The sequence below is a fragment of the Saccostrea echinata genome, unplaced genomic scaffold (assembly GCF_033153115.1).
Source record: "Saccostrea echinata isolate AGI-Se365-2 ecotype Australia unplaced genomic scaffold, CSIRO_AGI_Sech_v1 ptg000001l, whole genome shotgun sequence".
Classification (NCBI taxonomy): domain Eukaryota; kingdom Metazoa; phylum Mollusca; class Bivalvia; order Ostreida; family Ostreidae; genus Saccostrea; species Saccostrea echinata.
The window spans coordinates 34,929,762-34,951,473 of NW_026889750.1; the positions used below are offsets into that span (position 1 = coordinate 34,929,762).

The window sequence follows — 21,712 nt, forward strand, 5'->3', positions numbered from 1 at the left end:
GGGGGTAATGAATTTCACAATTTTGAAAGAGAGATAATTAGTGTTATAATCAATATTAAATAGACGATTGTCAAGGATATAGTTTCAATATATGACCAAATAAGCCCTACTCTAGGATAAAGACTATCGACCAAAGAGGTATGACTTTCACAACTTTGGTGAAAATTTGAATAATCATTTCATTCATGCAAAACATTTTGTGTACTTGATTTATATGAATAAAGAAGATTTTACAAGGTTGCAGTTTTCATTATATGATCAACTTAGCCCTAGCCTTGAATGAACCCTGATCCGGGAGATCATGAATATAAATTTTGCTATATAATAATAGAAGTATGTATGATCAAGCCAACAATTTGACTGTTTGATGTTAAGTGGTAAAAGAAAGACTCTTAGATATTTTTATTTTTATGGAATGCCAGATGCTGAAAGCCCCACGGAGGCAGAGAGACTATGAAATTTGGTTGAAATTTGCTTCAGCGGTTTGATAGAAGACACTGAAAATATTCAAAAGTTCGCGTTAGAAGAACAACAAACGATGAACAATTTAGGACAAAAACAGATAATAATTGGTCATTTGAGTGACTCGGGTGACCTAAAATAGACTATGATAAATATACCTTATAAATCTATAACTTTATTTAATTTAATAAGAGGATGCAAAGTGAAATATACACCATAAACTTATTCCTTTAATAAAATAGCTTAATTTTCCATCATATTGTGATTTAATAACTCAGAGCTTCAAGGGAAAATATATAGATTTCTTGAACATGGTCCAATCTTAAAAAAAAGGCACTCTTTTGTTAAAAGTGTAATTTTATACTTTGCATAAAAATATGATTTTAGCCTACTTTACTTACGTTTTTCACAATTTCTTCTATCATTAGAGAGGTCATATCCAAATTCACAATCGCAATTAAATCCTCCCACGGTATTGATGCAAAGCTGAGGACAGTCATGATTACCACTAGTACATTCATCAACATCTAAAATATATTTAAATATTTGTTTATTTTATTCCGTCTGAAGTGAAAAACATAACATTTTACATTCTGTAAAGAACCTTACATGAGCTTCTACGTTATACAACAATTCTTAAATAATTAAATACAATAGGAACAGACATGACCGTGTTTCTGCGTATCGGTAGCTTTCCTAGAATACAATGAAATACATGTATGGAGATAACAAACAGTATTGAAGCTCAAAAGTTCAATGAAACAATACTAATCGGGAGCAGAGCAAACACGGACCTCTAAAACATCAGAAGTGGAATCAGGTGCCATGCAGAAGAAAGCATCACCTGTCGACTGGTCACACCCGCCGTGTGCTCCTTGTCATGATCGGACAAATGGAAAAAATAACTCAGAGTGTAAATAATGGCCTAACAATTAGTATGAAAAACGTCATTCAGCATCTACTGTATACAGGGAAATTTTTGCCCCGTTTAATTTTCGCCCCTTTCGCCCTACACATAAGCGGGCGAATTTAAAACAGGGCGAATTAAAAAAAAAAACAGTATAATTTGTTAAACAGAATTGTGACTGGGAGAATTTAAAACGGGGCAGAATTGTTTGCAAGTGTAAAAGGGCGAAAATAACACGGGGCGAAAATAACCCTGTATACAGTATCGTTGAACTCGACCATAGAACTTGCGAAATATTGATCAAACGAGATTGTTGATATCCTTGTTTCATCAACTTGGTTGGCAATAACTATAGCGTGCCTCTTTTTAGAAATTGTTCGTAGGTATGCTTTTGGGTATCGAATCAACTGGGAGACATAAAGTCCATATGCAGGTGATAGGGGTATATTTGCTACATAAATAAGGGAAGTTGACGATAAAAGAAGTTGAAGTCATCACGTTTATCATAAAGTTTTGTTTTTAGGTTATCATTAACGTCTTTCTCTAGTAAACTATCCAAATATAAATCAACTTAATTCATAAAGTGTATGAATGAGCCGTCTCAAAGAAGTGTAAGATAAGGACAAAACTGAGTTTCATTACATTTTGCATTTAAATCTATAATATCAATTCGACAATTCTTGAGTCGAAATCACTCATATCTCCATCAAAAAATCAGTTGACTTTCATATAAACTTTTTGTCACATTATTGTCGATATGATTAAAGCATGGATCATAGAGCCTCGGGAAATCCTACTCCGAGAAAGAAAGAGGGGGACATTTGGCTCTTGTGTGAGATTTCCCCATAAGGGGAAATCCTAGTCTAGAGAACATATTCCGGGGGGAAAGCTGGCAATTAGGGAAACCTTATTCTACAACACCAGGTCATCGCCCGGATGTCTGAAACAAATGTGCCAAGAGACATTATGTTATCAAAATTATAAAAATATAGGGCAACAAGAAATTCAAACATTGAGTGTAGTTTTGCAGCTTTTAAATATGTAAATTTAAATGTAAATTTAAGAAAATGAGGTTTTTTTAGTTTTGTGCGGGTGTTATTGGTGTGTTAATCACACAGACTTGCATGTAGGCATATTTTTCATGGAGTGCTAGCGCGCCTCATGAATGCCTATATGTACGTGACAATTAAGTCTGTGTGATTGACACACCAATAATTCACACAAAACTGGCCGTGTGTTTATTGAGAAAAAGAATTTTTTTTTAAAGATGTCATTAAATTTTCATTAATTATTCCTTAAAAGAGGGTGTGGCCCTTCAAATCCCTATCACCCAGAGATGCTTTGTTGCAAGTTGGTTTAAATTGGCCCTTTGGTTCTTGGGTAGAAGTCGAAAATGTGTGAAAAGTTTACAGACGATACACGACAAATGACAGTATGACACCGGACAACCCTCGATCAGGAAAAACCACTTTACAGTTAAGTAAACAAAATCTATTTAAAATAATACCTTTGCATACAGAATCTTTACTTTGAAATCCTTTCATGCAAGAGCAAGTGTAATTTCCATACAAGTTTTCACATCTTGTGTTTTCTGGACAGTTATATAAGCTATCGTCGGAACACTCATCAATGTCTGAAAAAAAGGAATTATCTGTGATATATCATAATTCTTTCTCCTATATTTTAATTCGTTTACACCAAAAACTGATTGTGCAGGGGGAAAAAATTGCGTGGACCCTGAGGTCGACACAGAAAATATAGAAGCGAGGTTTAACCGGATGCTTTTGGGAAAAGTCAGATTGCGCATGCAACATAATGCAAGACAGGTCGCCTCAAAGATAACTTGTTCTTAAGCCAGTGAACCCAGGCTAGAACTCCTCAACCGTGACAGTCGTCATATTCACAAAGACAACTCGCCCTAACTATTTTACGTGATCAACTTCCATGTAATCGCGCAGTTTTCATGTCTTTTAATTCGAATGATAACAATAATTATGAATACAGGACTGAGGTACATATTTATTAGATCTCTTCTTATACTTATATATCTTAATAAGTAAACTAAAAAAATATTTCTAGTTTTTTTTTTTTTTTACTATAGCTATACATGTATAAAGTATCATTAAGTACAAGCATTTATATCCACCAATTAAAATGGGAATGCCTATGGTACAAACTGAAGGGGTGTCATTTTTTCGGAGATGGGTGGGATTTGGGGGCTAGTTGTTCTGATTCCTGATGATCTTGTACAAAAGTTCAACAACTTTAAGCTTTAAGCTTGTCATGTATTATGATACGTGAAAACATGCATCTTCTAACTCTGAAATGAATGATCAAGGCTACATCACAATACATACATATCTGGATCAACATTAAATATTAAATTAAGGCATTGCTTTTATTTTATTTAATTTAGAATTAAAACGGTTTACTTAAAGTGAACAGGTTACATGTTTCAAGATAAAAGAAATCTATTTTATAATTGTTAATTCTGGTTGTAACGCACCATAAAATTGATTGGATAAAATATTTACTTTATATCGTATGAACTGTGTTGCCTACGTCACAGTACAGTGACGTGCGTCAAAAACTTATCTATTGCACAATTTAAAGTCAGTTTTAAGGGTATTCATCTTATTTTCTTACATTAATTGATGGAAAATTAAATTATAAGGGATGAATTTAATAGTTACCCAATTTATACAGGATTAACTGCATTGGAACAGTTTGCATCTTTTTACGCTTCGCGGTTTATAAAGCGTAAACTGTTCCAACCAAATCTATCCCGTATAAATTGGGTAGCTACATGTATTAATTTAATTCATTCCTTAAAAAATAATACATATTTTGAATGCAATTCAGAAACTTATCCTCAGATTTCTGTTCGAAACACATGCATTTAGTCTTGGTATGGCAGTCCTTCTTTAAGGACAGCAACTTGTTTTAAAAATATTTTTAGAATACCTTCACAGCTGGTTTTATTTCTCTGGAAACCTTCCTTACAGTTACACTGGTAGGACCCCTCCAGGTTTTTACACACCTCAGATCCGCAGATAGGTGGGTCGGTCTCACACTCATCAAAGTCTTCAGTACAATTCTCCCCTGTCCATCCTGACAGACAAACACATCCACTTACTGGGTCACACCTGTCCATACCGGGACCACATTGACATAGTTGGCTACAATTTTCTCCGTAATTTGGTTCTTCACACCCTAATAAACGAAAATAACATTCACCGAAGAATCTTTTTAATTACTTAAAATATTTATTTATTCATTAGTGTAAATATTGGTATTTAATTTTCTCCAGAATACAGATCAAATAAAACTACTATTAATACCTTTTTCACATGCCTATGATAGTAAAAAGTATTTTTCACCTGTGCATGATGTTTTATCCTCATTAAGAGTATACCCTGGCGAACAGGAACACAGGAAGGACCCATTTACATTTTTACAGTTTTGTTGACATACAGAAGGTTGTACTCTACACTCATCAATATCTGAATTTAAAATGACCTGAATTTAAAATAAGCTACATGTTGTTCGACATTTGACGAATATTTTTTTCTCTCTTTTATATTATATTTGTATTATTTGGAAGCAATTTCAACTGAAATATTTTTAAAATGAATTTTGGTCATACAAGTATTACGATTAACCTGTACAATTTTTCCCATTTTCATGAAGTTGATAACCAATAGGACAGATGCATTGTCCGGTCGAGTTACAGGTGTATTCACAATGTATGTCGAAATCTTTACATGGAGCTTCATCTGATTTATAAATGAATAAATTTTATGGAATATATAATAGCTGTGAATGCAGATCAAAATAAATTGATTATAATCATTATAATCCCAAAATAAAAACAAGAGACCCAAGGGCCTTGACGGTCACCTGAGTATAATACAACAACTTAGAGGATCCATAGAGTATAAAATAAACTGATAGATGAAACCGTGTTGTCCAAAAGCAGGAGAAGTAGAAAGATCAGGATCAACAAAATAATTAGTCTAATATTCAGTATCAACTCATAAATTAAGCTGTCCCCCACTTAGCACTATCACCATGCAGACTATTAATAAACTATTAGTGCTTCTTTACTATTTTTAACCCCATATTATAACCTCCTACATTGACCTCTATTGGTCTTTAAAGAAATAAGATAAGTTATTTTCATCTCATTTTTATTTCTTTATTATTTACAAGTTACCTGGTCATTAAAACTAAGAAAGTACTTTTTGTATTATACAATAAAAATTCTTGCATAGTTCATTTATTTTATTAATCTTTCAAATACATTATTTACAGTGATTTTTAAAATTATCAAAGGTGAATGGGAAAGGGGGAATAACTTCTCTCAGTAGAATACAAATTAAAAGAGCCTTGCTCAGGACCAGAACGCTTGACCAAATGGTCCAGATGTTCAGAAATCTGGTAAAAATATTCTTGCTTATTAGAACTTTTTGACTCAGTTTGCCTCCAATATGTCTAGAAGCAGAGCAGAATTTCACAGGTACAATACATTTTCACTACAGATTCAACACAACCCTACCCTAACACCAGAACCCACGACCAAGGGTCAAGAAATTTACAAATTTGGAAGAGTTACTCTCATCATCATACCTTTGCATTTCACAGAATTAACACATTTCCACTATATTATCAATAGCCCGTCATAAACCCCTGACCCTGGTACCACAAGTTAGAAGGACCCTTGTTCATCCTAACTATGCAATTATGTTTATCTGCTCAGGAGCAGTCATAATTAATTAATAGAAATTATCCATTTTCAGTATATTATCAATAGAGCCCCACCCTTACATGTACATCAGGACATCTGAACCAGGGGCCATGAAACTCACAATTCTGAAAGAAGCACTCTTGTTCATCATAACTATACATTTAGTTTCTATACTTTATATCCAGAAGCAGAAAAGAATACTTTCAAACATAGTATGCCTTTCCACTATATAATCATTCGAGCCCCCCCCCCCCTCTACCAGAACCCCCGATTCTGGAGCCTTGTATTTCACAATTTCGGAAGAGGCATCCTTGACTATCATAATCAAGCACTGAATTTGTTTAAATAATCTCCAGGAGAAGAGGAAGATTTTCAAAGTATTAATGCATTTCACTATTAAATCAATAGCGCCCCGCCCTAACACCTGACCCAGGGACCATGAAATAAACAATTCTGGAAGAGGCATCCTTGCTCATTATAACTATGTACTCATTTAGTCTGTTTAATATACAGGACCAGAGAAAATTTTTAATGCATTTTCACTATATAGTCAATAGAGCTCCACCCTAACACCAGAACCCCTAACCCAGGGGCCATGAAATTCACAAGTTTGGAAGAGACACACTTGCTTATCATAACTATGCATTTAGTTTGTTTAGTGAATACCCAGGAGCAGAGGATTTTTTTTTAAAGAATAATACATTTTCACTATATAGTCAACAGAGCCCCGCTCTAGCACCAGAACCCCTGACCATGGGACCATGAATTTAAAACTTTATTTAGAGGGCTCAATGCTTATTACAATCACGCCAACAGTTTAACTGCTTGATGTCCAGGAGTAAAGAAGAATATTTTTTAAAGATTGCATGAATTTTGATGGTTTTGGCCCCACCCCTCAGGCCCCCCCCGGGGGGGAGTAGGGTCCAAAAATTTCACAATTTTTGTTCCCCTTCACCCATAGATGCTACATGCCAAAATTGGTTGAAATTTGCTAACTGTCTCCAGAGAAGAAGCTGAAAATGTTCAAAAATTTAAGAACGACGACAGACGAAAAGAGATAGCAATAGGTCACCTGAGTGACTCATGTGACCTTGAAAAGGGCTACTGGTAATATTGTAAATATACATACAAAAACAGCAAATTTGTAAGCTTTAATTTGAAGATGCACGAAAATATTGGAAAATTTTCTCGCGTATGTATGATTAAGAATAAGAAAAAATATAAAGTTTTTATACGTAATTAATTGTCTACAGCTAAAGACTATTTTAACGTACATGTACTATATTTCATATAAGTGCTTATCTGAACATTTTCTGTGTGATTGCATCCTGGACAAAATAGCTGCTGTTGTCATGTATCTAGCGAAAATTCATGAGAATTTTACATGTGAGAAATCCCGGGGGGGGGGGGGCAAAATATATAACCATTCTTTATTATTACGTATTCACATATATAATCGATTTGATTGTAAAACGTAGGAATAATGTAATAATTCTACATTTGCTGTTACTGTAAAAAAAAAAGTTTCCCCATGAATGTTTAAGCATCAAAACTCGTTGCATTAAATTTGATAAAATCAAATAAACCAACAAAAAAGAAAAGAAAAATCAATATAGTAATCATGAACATTAATTTATTAGGCAATTTAAATAAGAGTTAAGAATATCTACCTGTTCTATTACATGTAGCATCGTCATCATTTAGTGAAAATCCCGGATGACATCGACATGTGAATGACCCTGGAGTGTTTTGACAAATACTCTCACATCCTGATATCCCAGTATCGCATTCGTCAACATCTTCATTGTAAAGTACATGTACATTTTTTATCAAATAAATTAAAAAATCTACCAATTCATCTAATAAGCAAAGGTTTAAAATTATAGCCCAAAAAGACAACTGACAATGGATGCTATCATGGTTGATAATATGTTCAAATTATTGAAAAAGTGTAATGGAAACAAACGATGCATTTTAAGGGTTTATTCGCATTTAAATTAATGTATAAACATTATATTGATTTATCTAAGATATTTAATACCACAGATCTGCGACCCGGTGCCTTTTTTAAAATATCTGAATTCAATGCAAAGAAAATTACCTGTACAGGTGTTATTTTCTTTTCTGTAACCTGTGATGCAGTTACATACAAAACTACCTTCCGTATTCTCACATACTTCCGATGCGGGATTGCAGATGTTTGCGCCATTGTTTCCACACTCATCAATATCTTTGAAAATAAATAGATGTATGTATTTGATTTTTTCCTTAAAATAGTTAAAACGAAAAAAAAAGAAGGTCAATTGATCTAACTAACATAAACCATTTTTAGTAAAGGTAAGAAAAGGATTGAAATTAAGTATTTGAAACTTCAATTTATTTAACTTCAACCTTCACATTTAGATCCAACATCCATAAAGCCAGGTGGGCACTCTGAGCAGTTGTATCCTCGGCCTAATGTGTCCTCGTCTTCCGGAGTCAGGTCAATGCATTCTCTTCCCAGAGGACACGGATCATTACGACAGCCATCTGCATCTGTTTCACATCTGTCCCCTACAATTCGTCTCATAATTATTTTTTGTTTATGGGGTGGGGCGATTGTGTTAGCAACAAACATTGGCTTAGTTTTTCCTTACTTACCAGAGTAACCCTTTTCGCAGACACACACTGCCTGAATAAATCGAACGTTTTCCGTCGATATAATGTTTTCGTAGTCGCAACGACCTTCATGCAAACAACCACCACATAAAACAATCGAGACATCCAGAGACGGTGACTCGGCTCCTAATTCATCTTCTACACTAATGCTTAAATTAAATAATTCCTTGGAAATAAAGACAGTTCATGAAATATTTTTTCTATATCAATTCATGAGTTTTAATACGCAATTTTAAGGTTAGATACCTTATTTCTGACATAGTTAAATTCCTTGGTGTCCATATGGCTTTTCCACTCGTTTGGTTGAAAAAAAAATCATCTGGTTGTTTTAAAATATTATATTTAGGTCTTTGATTGCCATCGTCGGAGTAATTAAACCATAGGTCCACAGACTTTCCAACCTCAGCATGAATGTATGTGTTCCCTGATATACTGGGAGTTTCATTCTCTTTAAAAAAAAATCGGTTAACAGTATTTAGCTTTAGTGTAAGTTACTATTTTAAAATCCTATAGATATAACTAGAGTGTTCCAAGGAACGCATGTGTCGCCTGCTTTGCAGCTTCATTAAAGATGTAAATAAATCTAAGTGTAGTTAGCTATTTATTTACTACTAGCATGATAGTTCATGGAGAAAAATGCATCCACCCATAGTATAAGACTGCGATAGCATCTGACGATAAAAGAAAATATGATTCCCAACCCTAAAATCAATAATAAAATTAAATTCATTAAAAATAATTATTTATCATTTTACATGTATAAATACGTGTTTCAAAGTCTTTACTCCAATTGTCAGTCTACACGATCCATTGTGGAATAGGATACTGATCCCGATGTATTTTCATAGTATTTAAATATAAGTTTGTGTGGTAACTGAATATCATCCAGTTTCAAAGTACAGTATCATGAGTCCATAAACATATATAAATGCTAATTATCAACACTCCGCCTCTCAAAACTCAAAAGACTTCAGTTAAATTAAACTGTCCGGGGTATATTTTACAAAGTAGGTCAAATGTCCAGGTCAAGTGAATTGTAACGCTGGTATTTTTCATGATGTTTTATCAGTGCACATGCTAAATAGCATAGACTTGCCTCTTTAATATAAAAAATATGCTGTATATTGGCACTTTCACTTTTTTGTAAAGTAGGTCAAAAGGTCAAGGGTCGCAAGGTCGGTAACCATGGCAATTCACAAAAGCCATAGTGCCAAGCAATATATGTGCAAAACATCCATAGTCCATATCTCTTATAGTTCTTGAGATACAAGGTGTGACAGACGGACAGACAGACAGCTAGACGGACAGACAGACAGACAGACAGACAGACGCCGGGTAAAGTGATCCCTTAATGCCATTCTGCTCTGCATGACACAAAAATTACTATGTTAATTATGCAATGTCTTAAAACCTTATAGCGGATGTGAAGCTTTACTTTCAGTTTTATTTTCAGGAAGATTCATAGTGAAAATGGTGAAGTTTATTCACTAACCAATAAGCTTGATATCAGCTTTCGATACCGTTTCCTCAGTTCCGGATGATTCGGCGAGTGCAATATCCCCAGTCGCAAGAAAATCAAATATACAGGCTTGTGATGGATTCTTTCCACATCTCTTTCTCGCTTCATCTAACTTTTCTTTATCTGTCTCGTCCAAAAATAGTGGTTCAAACTCAGGGTGAGAGAAATTCTTATAGGTTAATCCCTTTCCATAACTAAATAAAGAATCCTCACCGACAAGCCCTAAACGTAATCAAAAGAAAAGGTTATATGAATGTTGTCTTTAATTTATCATCCCATATTTTCATTATCAAAACAGTTACATGTATTGTATGCTTCAAAAGCAAGTCGGGAGGGGGGGGGTGTAATGATCTCTAAAAAACTTGTTGCATTCTTACTTGCATCTAAGATCAATTGAGCGAAAAAATATCGTTAAGAAAAAATTTGTTCATGTACTCGCCTATAAGTCGGTTGTATTTTTTAAGAGATTATAAGAGGGATTGACCCTTTAAAATATCAATCTATAACTCGCCTTTAAGTCGGACAAGGACTTTGGAACCATAGTTTAACTCCCAAATAAGAGGCCCATGAGCCATATCGCTCACCTGAACACAATGGCTAGGAAAAAGCACAAATCAATTCAGTATTGAAAAGCTTACAGGGGAGGCTTGAATTTTAAACTACCCGAGGATGCTTCCATATCAATATAACAAATGACCTTGCTGTTCTTGAGTAGAAGATTTTTAAAGATTTTTTTCCTATATATTGCTTTGTACAAATTTGATACCCCATTGTGGCCTCTCTCTATCTCCAGGGGGTAATCAGTGGAACAATATTTAATCTACACTATCTGATGATGCTTCCACATCAATATGACCAAACATGGCTTTGCTGTTCTTGAGACGAAGATATTTTCCTTTTTATTCGTATGTAAAACTTAGATCCCCCATTATGACCCCCAGGGGTCATGATTTGAACAAACTTGAATCTACAATACCTGAGAATGCTTCCATTTCAATATGACTAAACATGGCTTTGCTGTTCTTAAGAAGAATTTTTTTAAAGTTTTTTCCTATATATTCCTATGTAAAAATTTACCCCTATTGTGGCCCCACCCTAACCCCAGGGGTCATGATTTGAACAAAATTAAATCTACACTATCTGAGGATGCTTACATATCAGTTTGACTAAATAATGTTTCGCTGTTCCTGAGAAGAAGATTTTTAAAGATTTTTTTCCTTCATATTTCTATGCAAAACTTTGATCCACCATTGTGGCCCTACTCTACCCCCGGGGGTCATGATTTGAAGAAACTTGAATCTATACTATCTGAGGATACTTCCATATCAATATGACTAAACAAGGCTTTGCTGTTCTTGAGAAGAAGATTTTTAAAGTTTTTCCCTATATATTCCTATGTAAAACTTTGATCCCCGGGGGGTCACTCCCCATTGTGGCCCAACCCTAACCCCAGGGTTCATGATTTGAACAAACTTGAATCTACAATACCTGAGAATGCTTCCATATCAATATAACAAATCATGGCTTTGCTGTTCTTGAAAAGAAGATTTTTAAAGATATATTTCTATGTAAAACTTTGATCCCCCATTGTGACCCCACCCAACCCCCGGGGGTCATGATTTGAACAAACTTGAATCTACAATACCTGAGGATGCTTCCATATTAATATTACAAATCATGGCTTTGCTGTTCTTCAGAAGAAGATTTTTAAAGTTTTTTCCTATATATTCCTATAGAAAACTTTGATCCCCCATTGTGGCCCCACCCTAACCCCAGGGGTCATGATTTGAATAAACTTCAATCTACACTGTATAACAAAGGTTTCCTATAAGTTTCAACTTTTTTGAACCATTGGTTCTGGAGAAGATGATTTTTTTAAAATGCCACAAAATTTTCACTATATCTGAATTATCTCCCCTTGAATGAGGGCGTGGCCCTCCACTTGAACAAACTTGAATTCCCTTCACCCAAAGATGCTTTGTGGCAAGTTTGGTTAAAATTGGCCCAGTGGTTCTGGAGAAGAAGTTGGAAATGTGAAACGTTTACAGACGGACGAACAGACAGACAGAAGGACAGACAGACAGACAAACAGACGGACTACAGACAAAATGTGATCAGAAAAGCTCACTTGAGCTTTCAGCTCAGGTGAGCTAAATATCGACTTATAGGCGAGTTTATACGGTACATTAAAGTTAACCTTAGATACATAATGTTTTCTTAAAGGTATTCAATGTATAACGACCATATTTTGTATCTAATAAATGAACGGTCCTATATTTGTAATTATGGTATCATTTTGAAGGTGTTTTGAAATAAAAATACTCCACCAAAGAAAGTTACAAAATTTTGATTATTGTCAAATTAATTGCACGTTGAATTTTACATTGAAGTCTATGGGCAATGCATGTGTCATTAAGATATTGTAAAAAGTATTTTGAATTTCATAAAAAAAACCCTTGGTGAAAATATGCATACACTGTCTCTTTATTTAAATATGAAATAAAATTAATCATTCACCACAGATATTTTGACAAAATTAAAATTTTCTTCTTTGCATCAAGGGCAGATAACTCTTCAAAAACTTTTAAAGTGCAAAATGACCAGCTTCTTATATGTTATCAATCATGTGAATTTAGTTCATTTCCCTTTCATCGTTATACAGCAATACATTTTTAACTAGTTTAAAATGATTCAAAATTGTTCAAAAATCCCTTCATTATACATTGAATACCTTAAAATGAACATAAAATCTACAAGAAAGTGATATAAATCCTTTTATAAACTTTAAAATATCTCATATTTTTATATCATTGCCTTTTAAGAAAATTATCAACGAACCGATTGGTACACAGTAGCACAGAAATACAATCAATTTCAATCATCACGTTAGCTTTTGTCCATCGTTTACTAAATAATTATGAACTCACATTGCTGACCAAAGTTGTAGAAGATGTCTCTCTCTGTTTTTGTTGCATTTTCATCCAATTTAGTTTCATTAGGGAGAATAAATTCGTTGTTGAGATCTCCGTCGAAGTATCCCATTAAACCTCTCGTAGATCCCTTGTACGCATTATCTACAACTGTCTCCGAAATAAGGAAGCGTACACCCAAACTGACTTTTAATATAATTGCTGAAAATATAAGCTTATGAAATTACCTTTTCATTGAGAACTTGTTCCAATCCAATTTAATATATTTTATATATTTATTGCAATAGAATATGTTCATATCAAGCATATGGACAATTAAATGCCGCATATCTAACTCACGTAACTGCATATCAACATTGGGAATGATATGACTGAACTAATTGTTCATTAAGGTATTCCGATCTTCAGGTTCTGAAAATCAGCAGCGAAGTAGAATTTACAAATGTTTCAGGAAAAGATTTCAATTTCAAGTTTCATTTTGAGACTTTTTGAATTAAATATTAATTTTAAAAGTTATTGTTCCTGACTGAGGAGCGGATATCCCTACATTAACTGGTAAATAGTGGTTAAAGCAGATATTATACTTTCAGGTGAATTAGTTGTACCAGATTCAGAAATAAAAATAGTCTTGTTTAAAACACTATTACCCTTTGAATGTTAAAACCACGCCCTACAGCGTAATATAACGTAAGTGGACGACCATTTGATTCGGGAAGGGGGGGGGGTGGGTTGCTGGAAGATTTTGGAAATAGTCTGGCCTTGGATATGATGGAAATAAATCTGACCTATCTCATTCCCCCTCATTCATTGGCCTCTCTTCGTCTTTGAGGAATACATTAAGTATACGAAGATAAGGTACTTTTGCTCGTTTTTAATTCAATATTATTATTTATTAACAATTCTACTGACCTTTACAAACACTTTTTTATTACAAATAATAAAAATTCTTGTATAATTCTCTTGATATTAAATTGACCTTTCGTTACATTGATTACAGTGATTAATTTACATAGGTGAATAGTCGCCCGCGTGGCGCAGTGGTTAGAGCGTCTGCTCTAGAGTCGCGAAGTAAGGAGTTGATCCTTACGTCGCGGGTTCGAATCCCACTGTGGGACGTGGAGACCGGTCCTTCGGATGAGACCGTATAAACCGACGTCCCGTGTCGCAGTAGGTGCTGGCACGCAAAAGATCCCTCACTGCTCAATGGTTGTAAGTGCCGAGTATAGGACAAAATTTGCAGCTCTCCACCGGCAAGTGGTGGCGTCTCCATATGAGTGAAAAACTATCGAGAGGGACGTTAAACAACATACAAACAAACAAACAAACATAGGTGAATAGAAATGGGGAAGAATTCTCTCAGTAGAATACAATAGATACCTGCAAAGCACCAGAACACTTGACCAAGTGGTCCAAAATATCCAAAATCTGGTAAAAATATCCATGCTTTTTATAACGTTATACTCTGCTTGCCTTTTCTATGCCCAGGAGCAGAGAAGAAGCTTTTCAAAGAAACAATGTATTGTCACTATATATTCAAAACAGCCCCACCAACCCCCCTGATCCAGGAGTCATGAAATTGACAATTTTTGGAAGAGGCGCCTTGCTCAACATGACCATGCAATTAATATGTTTGCTAAGTAACCAGGGTCAGAGAAGAAGTGTTTTTTTTTTTAAATAGCATATTCATTAAATATTCAACAGAGCCCCTTTCTAACACCATTACCATGACACAAGGCCAATGAATTTCATAATTTTGGGAGAGACATACCTGCTTATAACCATGCAATTTGTTTATCTAAACACCAAGGAACAAAAAAAAAAAGATTTTCAAATAATTAATGCATATTCATTATATGTTAACAGAACTAACACAAAAAAACCTGACCCAGGGGCCATTAAATTCATAATTTTGGAAGAGACACCTTTGCTCATCATCACCATGCACTTATTTTTTCAAGCTTAATTGCAGGGATCAGAGAAGATATTCCCAAAATTAGTGTATTTTCACTACATACATGTACATTGTATATAACAGAGTCCCGCCCTGACCCATAACCCTTGACCCAGGGACAATGAATTTCATAACATTGGAAGAGAAATCTTTGCTCATGCAATTAGTTATCTCATAAATGCTCAAAAACAGAGAAGAAAATTTTCTAATACTGCATTTTTCACTATATATTTAACAGAATCCTGCCCTACATTGTAATACCAAAACACCTAACCTAGACCTAGGGATCATGAAATTCATAATTTTGGAAGAAATACTCTTTCTCTCCATAGTCATGCACTTAGTAAGTTTGCTTCATTCTCTGATATACTTGTGTTAAGGGGTCTCAGTTTTTAAGGTCTCATCCAAAAGATCCACAAGTTTCACTTCAAAGTGCCGAACGTTTGGCAAAGGAACGGTTGCTACCTATTGTTTTATGGACTTAGGTTTGTCGCGAGTTCGGCTTCAACCCACGATCTTCCGGTAACGGAGCTAGCTATCTTGACTGTTTGATCGTTGGAAACAATGTTTGCATGAATCAAATTCGGTGTATTTAAGTGAATGTGTGATTTTCCTCTGCTAACGCTTGTTCTAGTGTGAGATATACGGTCTTTGTAAATGTCTGACTGTTCAGTTTTTCGAAGATATTAGCACATAACAGCTTACTCAGAAAGATACATTATTTGCAAATCAAAGCTAAATGAGGATGGAAAATATTTCATGGCCAATAAAAGCAGGAAATTTATGTTTTAAAAAGATTCCAATGATAGATTTACGCTATGTACAATGAAGTAAATCATCATAAATGGCTTATTGCATACTTACATGACTGAAGAAAGGACGCTGATATTGTTTGGTTTTCCCAGCGAACAGATAGATTTTGTGTGAGAAATGTGTGGTTTGCATTTTCAAAGTCCCTTGTCAGATCATTTTCGTTAACTCTTATTATCATTTCTTAATAGAAAATACAGAAAAGTTATTAATGAGAAAAGACATTTATATTAAATGCAGTAATGTCGAATAACTTGTTACGAACTATCTTTAAATATATTTAATTCAATTACCTTGCTTATATGTGACTTTGGCTTATAAAACTTTGCAATAGCAGGTTTTACTTTTAATCTATATTTCAAATCATATTGGCATTGAGAAACATTTGTATTTCATTTTTTTTACTTTTTTTGTCCCGAGTCATGTCTATCTGAACTTTTGATCCAGTATGGTCCTGAGCAACGAATGCACTGAACACCGTTGCATTGATTGTCGTTCCGTTTGCTGTAGAAGCTAGTTCCGTTCTCGCCTGGAAATGAAATTGCGTTGATCCTTTATCTATTTTCAGCATTGTATACTCTCCAAATCCATTAAATGTATAGTTTTTACCGTCGAGTGTCAAAATGTGTGGGTCACCAAAATTTATTCCTAGGGGATGGAAAAGTGGTTAGAATATACAATTGATATAAAATACTCCATACACAATACAAGGAAATGCTTATTTCCTCAGCAGTGGAGGATAAGGAAAAGACGCTTAATTTTATTGATTACATACTATTGATTGATTGTACACGAGAGAAATTTCTGAAAATATTCTATTTTTTTCTGATCATTTCTTTTCAGAAAAAGAAGAAATTAAAACTCAGAAACTTTAAAAGAACATATAATCAAATAACTTGTGTGTACCAGGTTGAAATGGTGACCTCGAATAACAACGTGGGATTGGACGAACTTCATAGTACCAGTGGCAGTGTCCGGATCTACAACATGCCTCTCTAGGCTTCAAGTCAGATTTACTGTAAAGTTGTCGTTCAAAGAATGGGTTGTACTCCAAAAGAGTACCTGCGGCGGGTAGAAACCTCTCCAGAGTACTCAAATTATCAATTGATCCATGCATTCTGTAACAACAATCCTACAAAAACATAAATTCATTTATATACTTATATACAAGATTTACTTATAACGATTGAGATAAATGTTTTTTCTCAATTTCTAGTTCCATGTTTTACTGTCTTTTAAAATTCTTCCTTAAGATTCTTTTAATTCTTCAAATGCATTTAGAAAAGTAGATTCACTTTTCCAGTGCTTAGGAAAATTGCGTTAATGTTTAAATCATGCTGTCTGTTTTAACTGAAAGTGGGGATTGTAATAAAATTATATACTGTTGCAGATTTTAAAGTAACTGTTTTACATAAGTCATTTACTATGATTCAACAATCTGATTTTTTTTAATCCACACTGCTTTAAAGGATGAACAATAAAATACTATGGATCAACATAACTCCTACCCATGATTCATTTATGATTCATGCTTAAAATATCTTTAAAAATATTTGATACTAAATTGCTTACAGCATTCCTTCCAACTGTCATGGAGGCATAGCAAAGTACTCGGTTTGTTCTATCAAATCTACTTATAGCATAGCGTGGGTCGAATCTTAGCAGTCGACTATCGCATGGACATTCTATTAGATTCAGAATAGGAGACAAATTTGTATACGTGTCTCGCTCTTTGTTTTGTGTATACCATTCAAAGCATTCTCTTTCCTCTTTGTTAGGAGGAATTCCAGTTGTCATCTTATAAATCCAAAATCCTCGTGCTCCTAAATAATTGAATATATGCAGTATGGATATTGATCATTTAAAAACTATAATTTGCCTGGTTTATAAAATCGTTTAATAAATTTTTCTGTTTCCTGGATTTTAACTCATAAGAAAAGTTGCTTTTTTGTTTGAAAATGAGTTTTTACTATATGTTGTTTTATAAACAATTCTTTAATCGGTAATAAGACGGTGTAAAAAAAACCTCTGTTTCCTGGATTTTTGCTCATTCGGAAAGCTGCATTTTTGTTTGAAAAAGAGTTTTTTCTATATGCCTTTTTATACTGATATCCAATGGTAATTTGTTTCTTCTTGATTGGCTTTAGATTAACATCTATATAATTTATCACCGTAAAAGTACTCTGACCATCTGTTATTAACAGGTTTTGGAAAGTCACTCTCTGAAAGAAATGGTGAAGAAAGTGTTGTGTTCAACAATTAAAGTTGCAGATTATTGAACAATACTAACAATGTATAGAATAATAATATTTCAAAATCTCATTGATGGCATTAAAACTTAAAGATAATAATAATCATAATAATAATCATCCTCATAAAATATTGTATTCTGTAGCCACTGATTTAATACAGCTATTCCTTTAATACCTGTGACTTATCTCCAAACAATGTCATATTTTCCCAGGTCACCTTGACAAGCCATGTCGCCTCAAAATCTGGAAAATCACCAAACTGGTGCCGAACTATTTCATTTGCTTTTCCAATGAACAGGTCATTTTCGGAGTCCAATCCCCTGTACAATCAATTTCTTATACAAGTATGCAATCTTACTTAATTGCTGGACTGCACAAATGTCTAAAAATAAAATCAGAGAATTTTTTACCTTTGATATGTCTTGTAAAAAACATCTCCAGTGGAGTCTACTGTCAATAGATCTGTCCAAAATGGACATATTATTCTTCTATCTTTCATCTTGGCACTGTTTATATCATGTATTGTGATACTGTTGAATTCTTCTCCAAGTCCTATTATTCCATTAGTCCCAATCTTCAAAAATATATTCAAATCAATTAATAGGAATGAAATCTCTTCTAAAGATTTGAAATTTGATTATTGAAGCTATACCAGAAAATTTTACATTTTAGAAATGTAACTTACAACTATGTAATTAAATCCACCATCTGATCCATCCCCAACATACATTGTTGTTGGAGACTTAAGATGAGGCGTGATGACATCATCTCCTCTTAAAACATCGTCTCGGCCACCATAAGGCATGTAGGAATATGCATCTTCATGGGCTGATCATAAAATAGAACATTTTGAATATTAAAAAAGTAATTACGTCAATATGTCTCGTTAAAAGTCATCATTTCGTAAGTTCTATGGTCGATACAATGACCTTGTCAGCAAATACAATTTATCATTGAGTCAAATGCTGACTGACGTTCTTCATACTAATTGTTAGGCCATTATTTACACACTGAATTGTTGACGGATTTTTCAGTTATTTACCGATCATGACCAGGAGCACACGGCGGGTGTGACCTGTTGGCAGGGAATGCTCACTCCTCCATGGCACCTGATCCCACCTCTGATGTTTGGAGGTCCGTGTTTGCCCTACTCCTATTTTGTATTGTTTAATGGACTTTTGAGCTTGAATACTGTTCGTTATCTCCATATATTTCATGTACACAATCAAATCTTTCAATTGTAAATATTTTTCGTACCAGTATTTATAATCTTACCTTGATCTGTTTCGATCCAATCAATGTAGGCTTCGCTTCTCTTAGTTCCATGCCACGGACCACTTGAGCTATAACCATAACTTACAGCAATTATTGTTACGTTGTACATTGACCCCGGAGTTAATGATCTTGTCCAGTATATCTCAGGAAAACTTCCAAATGTCTGTTGTTGATAACCATTAATGGTGACGACATAGTGATTGAGGAAGGTGTTTTGACCAGCTTCCGCCCATCTCAAATATACGTTATTTGCAGAGAAATTACTCATTCTACGATTTATCTTCCCAGGAGGATAAAGATCTACCGATGTATAAAATCAATTTTTGATTCCTTTTTTAACATAAGACTTTGGAATTCCTACATTAATGCAAGATATTGCATTGTTGATACTATCATTTTGCATGTAACATTATTTCATCATTTCTGTTAATAATACGCTGAAAGAAGTCCAGGGCAGTGTTGTTAGTAATTTTAAAATGTTTGGATATAAAAACATTTACCAATTATACTAATTATAATTAACATATTAAAATTACAAATATAGATGCCATTTCATTCACTTCTAAAGGAAAAACATATTTGTGAAAGTTTTGGTATCTGTGCTCCATTAATGATGATTTTTTTTCCTTAAAGGTCAGAGTTTCAGCAATTAACTTTTGTTAAGAAATCAAATTTACGGAGATATATGATGCAAACTATCACGAGACTGCAATATTACATATGAAAAATTTGAATAGAAAATTTAATTGCGTTAATGTTCATACATTTCAAACTATGAATCTTGAAATTTATATACCGTTTTAATAACATTGTATAAAATGTTTTTGAAACAGATCCACACACAAACACATGACGAATTATGAAGTACTAGTATTAAGTATACACTTTAAGATAATTCATTATTCCAGGTAGGTTTGTTAGAAATGAACGCATAAAAAATTACCAAGTATAATAGAAGGTGAATCCACGTCCAAATTAAAAGTCTCTGTTGGATTAGTTAATGACACTTTAGCCCGAATTCTCCATATATAGGCTCGTCCAGGTTGGTATTTACACGATGTTGCATGTTCTGTGATGTTTCCAACATTAATGTTTTCTTCAAGGTACCACGACCATCTACTTTGAAGAGAATACAGGAAAACCTCAAAGCCTTCAATGAGATGACCGTCATTAAAGGGATGTCTCCATTTTACATCAGTTTCACATTTACTTCCCTCAACTCCCTGGATGCGTGGTAATAAGTTGTTTCCTATTCATATTATGAAAAAAGGAGATAAATGAAACATTATTTTGTAATGAGAACTGTATTGGTATGATCCTACTCATTAGTGTATTTGAAATACAAATAAATGTTCTTTTCTTCGCTTCATATGAATTAACCTTGAGCAATTGACTATCTGTTGTGTCAATAATCTACATATTTTTCTTTATAAATGTGTTTATAACCATCGCATTACAATGTTCCACTGGCGACTTTTTAAAAAAAAAATGTCATTGTCGAGTAAATTATTTTCATACTGAAATGATGATGATATAATTTTCTTCAGATAAATGCAGATTTTTTTTTGTTACAGAAATGTAATACTCACTTGAATAGCACTTAGTGTCCTTGTGATAATAAGATGATAAACAGAGACAACTTTGTGCGCGACACGTTAGGTACATATTTGGTTTACATTCTCTATTCAGGTTACACCGTTCCAGGAAATCGAGACCTAGAACAACAAGATTTTTAATCTCCTTCCAAGATTATGTGACATTCAAAAATATATATCATACAGTATCACTCCATGAAAGTAAGACGACATTAAACATAGATGATGTATTGATGTGACCAATTTTAATGCTCTGATTTCCCCTTCAATGATTTGAAAAATCTGGAAACCGTCATTACTCACGTTCTACATTAGATGTAGTTGAGAAAACTAACATTATCAATTGAGTTGTAATCATAATGTATATTTAACATTAGAAAAGAATTTCTAATAAGTTGTCCTAACATTGATTTGAAGAACAATAAAACCTTACTGTGATCATGCATTTCCTAAACCAGGACCTTTGATATCTATACAACACAAAATAACCCTTCCACTTTGACTACTTTGAAGCAACTCATACAAATCTACAATATGAATTAAGTTAAGTTGTAACGATAGTTTAAATCAACTTGTAATTTACTCACTTCCATAAAGTGACACATA

General features: G+C 33.8%; 1 protein-coding gene across 1 annotated transcript in view; it reads right to left on the reverse strand.

Annotated features, from left to right (window-relative positions):
• The window catches only part of LOC133190606 (mucin-like protein), a 33,753-nt gene extending 12,562 nt beyond the window's left edge, over nucleotides 1-21,191 (reverse strand). The window contains exons 1-23 of the mRNA XM_061326299.1: nucleotides 21,101-21,191; nucleotides 20,455-20,760; nucleotides 19,512-19,811; nucleotides 18,922-19,064; nucleotides 18,647-18,810; nucleotides 18,412-18,556; nucleotides 18,011-18,206; nucleotides 17,557-17,807; nucleotides 16,891-17,116; nucleotides 16,390-16,632; nucleotides 16,039-16,167; nucleotides 13,221-13,424; nucleotides 10,267-10,515; nucleotides 9,021-9,222; nucleotides 8,757-8,923; nucleotides 8,508-8,669; nucleotides 8,218-8,346; nucleotides 7,787-7,915; nucleotides 5,032-5,145; nucleotides 4,750-4,872; nucleotides 4,334-4,582; nucleotides 2,877-3,002; nucleotides 864-989 (exon numbers count right to left, since the gene is read on the reverse strand). Of these exons, the coding sequence (XP_061182283.1) occupies nucleotides 864-989; nucleotides 2,877-3,002; nucleotides 4,334-4,582; nucleotides 4,750-4,872; nucleotides 5,032-5,145; nucleotides 7,787-7,915; nucleotides 8,218-8,346; nucleotides 8,508-8,669; nucleotides 8,757-8,923; nucleotides 9,021-9,222; nucleotides 10,267-10,515; nucleotides 13,221-13,424; nucleotides 16,039-16,167; nucleotides 16,390-16,632; nucleotides 16,891-17,116; nucleotides 17,557-17,807; nucleotides 18,011-18,206; nucleotides 18,412-18,556; nucleotides 18,647-18,810; nucleotides 18,922-19,064; nucleotides 19,512-19,811; nucleotides 20,455-20,760; nucleotides 21,101-21,176 (4,159 nt within the window). The 5' untranslated portion in view covers nucleotides 21,177-21,191. The remainder of the gene's footprint in view (nucleotides 1-863; nucleotides 990-2,876; nucleotides 3,003-4,333; nucleotides 4,583-4,749; nucleotides 4,873-5,031; nucleotides 5,146-7,786; nucleotides 7,916-8,217; nucleotides 8,347-8,507; nucleotides 8,670-8,756; nucleotides 8,924-9,020; nucleotides 9,223-10,266; nucleotides 10,516-13,220; nucleotides 13,425-16,038; nucleotides 16,168-16,389; nucleotides 16,633-16,890; nucleotides 17,117-17,556; nucleotides 17,808-18,010; nucleotides 18,207-18,411; nucleotides 18,557-18,646; nucleotides 18,811-18,921; nucleotides 19,065-19,511; nucleotides 19,812-20,454; nucleotides 20,761-21,100) is intronic.
• Between the last annotated feature and the right edge of the window lie 521 nt (nucleotides 21,192-21,712).